This window comes from Trachinotus anak, unplaced genomic scaffold, assembly GCF_046630095.1.
Source record: "Trachinotus anak isolate AG129_WGS33_773 ecotype Australia unplaced genomic scaffold, CSIRO_AGI_Tana_v1 ptg000011l, whole genome shotgun sequence".
In the NCBI taxonomy this organism is placed as follows: Eukaryota; Metazoa; Chordata; class Actinopteri; order Carangiformes; family Carangidae; genus Trachinotus; species Trachinotus anak.
Window position 1 is genome coordinate 28,957,318 of NW_027273862.1, and position 8,247 is coordinate 28,965,564.

Genomic DNA, 8,247 nt, shown 5'->3' on the forward strand with positions numbered 1-8,247 from the left:
TACACATTTATCTTGTATTACTTCAACATTGGATTATATTCACACCAAACTGCAGAGTGGTGCTGATTGTTGTTTAGTCAAACAATAAAAACCTGCCCCCAGGATGTAACTATTTATATAATATAACTATTGGCATCAAACAGCAATGAAACTGCCCCCTTTTCTTTTCCAATCAAGTTGAAACCTAAGAGAGTTAAGTCAGCCTGCATTTAATACTAATGAAAAGGTGTGTGTGTGTGTGTGTGTGTGTGTGTGTGTGTGTGTGTGTGAGAATGAATCTGGACATTTTCCTTCTCTTTTTGGCTGCTTTGCATCATTTTCTGGTCATTTAGAGTCTCTGTGATTATTCAGTCATCCTCTTTGGCCATTTCATGGTTATTTGCATTTGTGTTGCTTCAAGTGTCTGTGCATTTGATCTTTGTGAGTCTTTGTGGTCATTTTTTTGCCTGTTTCTGGTTGCTGTGTGTGTTTCTGCAGTCATGTATATTACTCTGTGGTTGTTTTAGTGTGTCCTTGCGGTCCCTTTGTCCCTTCAGGTGGTCATTTTGTCTTTTAACTAAGCTCTGTGACTTTCAAACACAAAATATTCAGCAGTCTGCTGTGCTGCACCTGACCTCCCGGGCCACCGTCCCTGTGCCGTAATCTCCATTTAATGAGGTGACTTTAGCTATAAATCAGTGAAAATGCAGGTAAACCACTCACTTCGGTGTTTACCTTGATTGACTCGGTGGAACACTCCCCCTGCTGTTAAACTGTGGAATTACCTTTGTTAATATCTTAACAAGCTCGTATTCAGCTTTGTATTTGTTTGAATCTTGGTGGAACTAGCTCTGGAGGCGGTTAATCTCCTCCTCGGGTAGTTCCGGCTCCCCGGTGAACCTCGGGCATGGAGCGGCCGCAGCGGGAGCAGCAGCTTCGGCAGCAGTTCGCTGCGTGGCGGTTTCCGGTGTCCGTCCGTCTGTAGGAGGATGGCGTCCGGCTTCAACTGCATCCCCTCCGCCGCCGGTCCTCCGAGTCCCAGATTTACTGAAGGTTGTCGACCCCTGGCTGAAGACTGCAGTGAAAACCACCGATAAACTGTTCGGGTAAGTTATCGTGAAGAGTTTTTTGTAAATGATGTGTTTTTGCGGATTTGCGGGGCTCGGCTGCAGGAGGCGGATTTCCCCTGCAGCTCCGGGGAGGCCTAGTTTGACTCGGGGTCCGTTTCAGTGAAGGCTTGTATCAGACGTTGGACCAGCAAACTGGCTGTGGCCTTTCATAAAGCGGCTTTTCAGCCGAGGCGATGGTGACTCTGGGCTGCATCGCTTCAGTCGCCCTGCCCTTGTTGTAGTTTAGTTAAAATGTCCAATTTATCGCACGGAAAGACCGGCGATTAATATTTATTCTAATATGAGATAAATGGAGACGATCTGTAATAAGGTCTTGATGTTTAGGAGCGTTAGCTGTAGCCGCTAGCTGTTAGCTTCGCTGCTGTTAGCTTCGCTGCTGCAGCTGACGAGCTAACGTCTGATAGCAACATCCTGGAACCGAAACAGTTTCATGATATACCTTTTAGAAATTAAAATTTATGTCCCCCACCAAAAAACAAAGCTGGGTAGACTAAGCGGTGTGTCACAAAGCTCTTTGCATCACGTAACGTTCACCAAACACCTTTATATGAGGAACTGGACCATTACGTTACCGATGTGCGTTTCAGGAAATAGACCAAGCCCGTTTCTGAGCTTGTAACTGTTATTTTTGCAGGTTTCCTTTCATGAAAACGCTTCGGGTCTGTACATGTCACCTCATTATCTGCCTCACAGATATCAGTATCTACATCACACTGTGGTACTGGTTTCATGATTAATCAAGGAACTAGTTTTAGGCCTCCCATGCTGACCTAGGTGGTTTGTTTCAGTTTACGGCTCCAGCTATTGATTATTTTTTAATATTGATTAAACTGCTAATTAATTAATTTATCCTTGAGTCAAAAAAATATCAGAAAATAATGACAGACACGCATTGCAACAGCTTTAAGTCCAAGGTGACATCCCTCAATGTCTTATTTTGTCTTATGTCTTATTAACTAATGTAATATTATCATAACTGATTCACTTGTTATTTTGTTATTCACATGTTATTTTTTGATTAATCAAAAGATGAAAATATTGAGGGAAATGCCCCTCATCTATTTGCAGAGACTGAAGTGACATTTTAAGATGTTTTCTTTGACCAACAAAAACATTCAGTTTTCAATGATGTACGACAAAGACAACAGCAAGTCCTGCAACTTGAAAGACTGGAATCAGTTGTTTGGCATTTTTTCACTAGTTTTGCTTTAAAAATGACTGAAATGATTAATTGATTTTGAAATAGTTGGCAATTATTTTTCTGTCAAGCAACTACTCAGTTAATTGACAAATTATTTTGGCTGTGCAGCCAGTCCAACACCCCAACTATTAAATTTACAGTAACGTAACACAAAGAAGAGCAACTAATTTTGCATTTTGTCTCAATTTTACTCAAATCATTAATTGATCATAAGGATAATTGATTAAGTGTCTTTCTAATTGTTGCAGCTTAATTTCATTTTTTTTCTTACCACAAACAAGACTTGATGTTCCACACACACTGTTCTGTCACTGAATACACCAGTGCCGCTGTCCCTTACATTGCTATTTATAATGGATCACGTTGGGCACTGTTGTAGGTCATCGGCCCTGAACTTCTATATTAACTCCCTGCATTGTATGTACTAATTGGAATAATAATATATGTGTTTGATGTTTACTTGTTGTTTACATTATGTTTTTTTTTTTCTCCCACAGGTTTTCTCACCTATCACAAAGGAGGTGTGTAAACACAGATATAGCACTCTGCTCCTCCCACTGTGCTAGTTACTATTTCTAAAACCGCATCCACCCACTCAGTTTGGCGGTGCAAACCCCCCCATCTCCTGAGCACTGAATCTGTACATGCGAAGTGGAAGGATGACAGAGGCGTGGCAGCAGCAGCATGCAGTGGCTCCACCCTCTGTTGTGCACACACTCCCCCAGGGGACTGACAACCCCCTGGGCTGCACTGTGTACGGAGTGGTCCTGCAGCCAGATGCGTCCCTCCAGCAGCCCCAGCATGGCCAGCAGCACTCAGTTCAAGCCCAGCAACCCTCCTTACAGGTAGGGGGCGAGAGAGGGCACAAGTGTGGCGCCTGTGGTCATGACATATCTCACCTGGCCAACCCTCATGAGCACCAGTGCATGGTGAGCCAGGACCGATCCTTCCAGTGTACGCAGTGTATGAAGATCTTCAGCCAGGCGACGGATCTGCTGGAGCATCAGTGTGTGCAGGTGGAGCAAAAGCCGTTTGTGTGTGGTGTGTGTAAGATGGGCTTCTCGCTGCTAACCTCCTTGGCACAGCATCACAACTCGCACGGCAATGGAAACAACCCGATGAAGTGCTCCATCTGTGAGAAGACCTACCGGCCAGGGTCTGGAAACGCCACTCCAACCTCGTCAGCTGCCAACCCCCAGCAGCCCTCCACCGGTGAGACGTCCGGTGGCGGTGCAGCCATCAGTGCCTCGTCGCCTCCTGCATTTGAGGCTTCTGCACCAGACAGGCCATATAAATGCTCAGTGTGCCATAAGGCCTTCAGGCATTTGTCAGAGCTGACCCGCCATGAGAGGGTGCACACCGGTGAAAAGCCATATAAATGTGACACATGTGATAAAAGCTTCAGCCAATCTTCACACCTGGCACACCACCAGCGTACACACAGCTCTGAGCGGCCATACAAATGCGCCGTGTGTGAGAAGAGCTTTAAGCACCGCTCTCACCTCGTGCGGCACATGTATGCTCATTCGGGCGAGCACCTTTTCAAGTGCAATTTGTGTGAGATGCACTTTAAGGAGTCGTCCGAGCTCCTGCACCACCAGTGTCAGCCAGAGGGGGAGAGGCCTTTCCGCTGCGGTTCATGCGGAAAGAGCTTCAAGCGCCCATCTGACCTGCGGCAGCATGAACGGACCCACTCAGAGGAGCGACCTTTCCAGTGCGAGGAGTGCCAGATGAGCTTCAAGCAGCAGTACGCCCTTGTTCGCCACCGTCGCACTCACAAAAATCCCGCGGATCGCCCCTTCAAGTGTAACCTCTGCGATAAGGGATTCCTTCAGCCATCCCACCTGCTCTACCACCAGCAGGTTCACGGTATGGAAAGCCTGTTTAAATGTGCGTCCTGCCAGAAGTCTTTCAGCCAATCAGGAGAACTGCTGAGGCACAAATGTGGTGGTGAGGTGGAGAAGCCCTACAAGTGCGACGTGTGCGGCAAAGGTTACAAAAAGAATTCAACGCTGCAGCGCCACCAGAACTCTCACTGCACAGAGAAGCCGCTGAAATGCTCCCTGTGCGACAAGCGCTTTGTGTCGTCGTCCGAGTTCGTTCAGCACCGCTGCGACCCGACCCGAGAGAAGCCGCTGAAGTGTCCCGACTGTGAAAAGCGCTTCCGGTACTCGTCCGAGCTGCAGCGCCATCGCCGAGTTCACACTGGGGAGAAGCCTTTCAAGTGCGCGAGCTGTGACAAGAGCTTCAAGCAACGCGAGCACCTGGCTAAGCACCAGAGCGTGCACTCTCGGGAGACGCAGTTTAAGTGTGTGTGGTGCGGAGAGCGTTTTGTTGACCTCACAGCTTTGCAGGAGCACACAGTTCAGCACACTGCTGAGGGCGAGAGCTTCCCTGAAGCTCCCTGCATCCCATGAACAGCGCTGCTCGTCAGTCTCGGGCAGAAAATGTGACATTTGCCCTCAAAGCAACATGTGCCAGCCTCCGCTCTCCCATTTGTAGTTTCTAACATGCACCCATTAATTATATTTTATGAGTTTTAATATCTGTAAGACTTAATTCATCCTCATCCTTTTGTTGAGTAAAAGGCAAAACACCCTTAATCAACAGAGGGGATTAGGACGCCTCCTCTTATTTTGGAACACATGGAAAAAACAGAATGAAAAAGGCTTGTAAAGTACAATGTGGGAAGATCTTGATTTTGTTTAGTTCTGAGTGTGGGACCTTATTCTGTGGTTGCATGTGATTGTCTGTTTTGTGACTGTTGATTCTGTTGTTGAGAAAGATGACAAGACCTTCCAGACAGTTGTCAGATTTGTGTGTGCTTGTTAAGCTCCTCTGAAATCCATGTGCCTTTTTCTTTTTTTAACAGATCACTCCTCTTGTGTTTTTGTTAATTTAATGTCCAGTGTAGCCGAAACCCTCCCATCCGTGTTCAGCGGCTGGCTTGTGCAGCAGTATATTTTCACATACTAGGTCTTAGGTAGTATCATCTGTTTGTGCATGAATATTTATCACACTTTAATATCACTGTTGTATTATAGGTTTGATTTATTTAGGAAAACATCCTAAGAAGAAAAAAACAAGTGGAGTTGTGAAAATGTATAGCCTGTGTCCTATGAAATCTGTGTTGTTGCATCTTTGTATTAAAACAAATGACATCTAGGTAACTAACTCATACCTATCATGTCATACAAACACTTGACATGTGCAATAGAACATGCACAATGTAATATTTATGACTACTGATTCACGGCATAGTCTACTCTGTTATATTATAGATTGTGTGTATACGCTTATGTAAACATTGAAAACTGTATAGTGCTTATGTTACATGCTTTTGTATTCACTATGAATAAGCTTGCTGTATTTTGCAAGCTCTTTAGTTTGAGTTACAGATGGATTGTCACAAGGTTTAACCCGACAAGACTTCAAAGCATTATATTGCTCACTTGCCACAAATTAGCTGCATTAGTTACTGTGCGATAGATCTAACAAAAGTATTGTTATTTTTTATTGAAGAATTGGCCTTCTAATGTCCTCACAGGATTCTAGCCTCCTCCTGGTCCACATCAGACATTCAGCAGATTAATCCAAGTAGCCTCAAAGTTGCGACTTACGTGTTGGTTTGTACCAGGGATAAAGTAAAATAATGTGTGTACTTTAGTTTAACGTGTGAATTTCTATATTCTGTACAATCTTTGCAGTATATTTAAAAGAAGGTTTTGGAGTTTAAAAATCGTGGAAAAAGGGAATAATAGTGGGCAGACGTGGGGGGGGGGGGGGGGGGGGGGGGGTCTAGGGGGACTGTGTGCCATGGTTTAGGTCCTGGTGAGTCTGCTTCAAAACCTCCTGCGGGAGGATGAACGAGTGTAATGAAGCGTTGGATTTACACATATGGATATCAATATAGACTCCTGTTCATATTGTATACAGACAATTAAAATAAACCACCCTTACGAAAACAAGGTGTACATTGTTTTCATGACAGCTAATACTACTACATGTATTTTGTCTGGATTAAAATATGAGCCGCGACTAAGGATTATTTTCACTATCGATTCATCATTTTACCTCAAAAGTGTGAAAAATACAACTTATAATTTCTCAGAGTGGAAGATGTCTGTTTCATATGTCTGAGACAAACAATCCAAAACCCAAAGATGTTCAGTTTACAGTGACATGGAAATAGTTGGCATTTTAATAGAAAAGTTAGATAGATTATCAGAATAGTTAGATTTACTTCATTTGACTAATTGATTAAATGGATGACTTTTTTCAGATGTAATGAAAATGCCTCTGCCGTGGTTGATAGAGACATACAATATAAATTCATTGTAAACAGCATGAAACTGTAAAGTATGAAGATTAGAGTAGGTACAGGTGAATATCAGATGACCCAGATGTGGATCAGTTAAAGTACTTGTATCTGCTGTATGAGCGCTAAGCATTTATCTTTACACTGGTTATCACTGCGGCCTAGTGTCGGCCACAGCTGTCAGTGGTGCATGTGATGGATTTGCCCCTGATGATAGAAAGCCCTTTCTCTGTCCTCAGCTCAGGTTCACCTCTTACAGCATCTGCTGAGTATCTCCCACCAAAAAGAAAAGACTCGTTTTTGGCAAGATGAGATCCAGATTTAACTCTTAAAGGAGAGGTCCACATTCCTCTTAAAATAAGAGATGCAAGAGGCTTGATAATAAACCTGATATGTAATGAATCCTTACTAAAATCTCTCTGAAAGCAGCTTAAACTTCATGAACAAATTTCACTACAGTGACGTGCAGTTAAACATTTGATAAAGTTTTGTTCAAATGACAAATTCCTATTTTGAAGTCAAATTAAATACAATAGGTTCTACCTCCACTGGTGTTTTTGTTGAGTTTCTGTCTTAAAGCTCACAGTATTTCAAAGTAAATTTGGTTTGGTTCATTTCTAGTGTACAAACATATTTTGTTGTGTATTTTATCGTGTATTAGTATAGATAATTAGATTAGGATTATGGCATTCAAACTACATTTGATGGGTATTAAGTGGCCTAAAGTGTGCCAAGAAAACATCCCCCTCACCATCTCCAGCCTGGACTGTTGACACGAGGCAGGTTGGGTCCATGGATTCATGCTGTTGATACCAAATTCTGACCCGACTCAGCAGAAATCCAGATTCATCAGACCAGGCTACGTTTTTCCAGTCTTCATCCGTCCAGTGTTGGTGAGCGTGTGTCCACTGCTGTTGTAGCTCATCCTCCTTAAGGTTGGATGTGTTGTTCATTCTGATATGTTCTTTCTGTGCTTCCGTCCACAGAGCTCCTGCTCACTGGGAGGTTTCTGTTATGTTTTGCTCCATTCTGAGTAAAAAGTCCAGGAGATCAGGAGTTTCAGAAATACTCAAACCAGCCCACCTGCCACCAACAGTCATGTCACTGTCAACAGAGATCACATTTTTCATGTTTGATGTCAACATTAACTTAATTTCCTGACCTTCATCTGTTTGATTTTATGTATTGCACAGCTGCCACAAGATTGGCTGATTCGATAATCGCATTAATAAGCAGGTACACAGGTGTTCCTAATAAAGTGGTCATTGAGTGTATGTGTGTGTGAAAGGATACAACCCTTCTTACCATGCTTATGTAAAGCTTTGAGGTGATTTCTGTTTTAAAGCTCAAACCAAATAAAACCCCTTATTTTCTTGATGCAGGTTTTTTCCCGGTTTAACCAACCGACCTCCGCTAACCCGTTGATCATGAATACAATGCACGTATGGAAATGTAGTTTTGTTGAACCCACCTACCATTTATTGTTAGCGATTTTCAGGTCGCCGAGCCTGTCGATTCACTTCCGGGGGATGTTTACCGCAAACTGGAAGATCACCCTGCCTCTGCTAACGAACCATTACCTCTCTGACAACATTATTAAATCCCCGGTTTTTGCTGAT

General features: G+C 43.6%; 1 protein-coding gene and 1 long non-coding RNA gene across 2 annotated transcripts in view; one reads left to right on the forward strand and one right to left on the reverse strand.

Moving 5' to 3' along the window:
• The window catches only part of LOC139628211 (uncharacterized), a 31,449-nt gene extending 23,204 nt beyond the window's left edge, over nucleotides 1-8,245 (reverse strand). Inside the window, exons 1-2 of the long non-coding RNA XR_011692715.1 lie at nucleotides 8,104-8,245; nucleotides 7,380-7,657 (exon numbers count right to left, since the gene is read on the reverse strand). This is a non-coding gene — a long non-coding RNA (uncharacterized lncRNA). The remainder of the gene's footprint in view (nucleotides 1-7,379; nucleotides 7,658-8,103) is intronic.
• On the forward strand, nucleotides 721-7,176 carry LOC139628199 (zinc finger protein 319). The gene is made up of 2 exons (XM_071489649.1): nucleotides 721-1,085; nucleotides 2,808-7,176. Exon 2 carries the CDS (start codon nucleotides 2,955-2,957, stop codon nucleotides 4,725-4,727), a length of 1,773 nt encoding a protein of 590 aa, XP_071345750.1. The 5' UTR covers nucleotides 721-1,085; nucleotides 2,808-2,954; the 3' UTR covers nucleotides 4,728-7,176.
• Nucleotides 8,246-8,247: the final 2 nt, after the last annotated feature.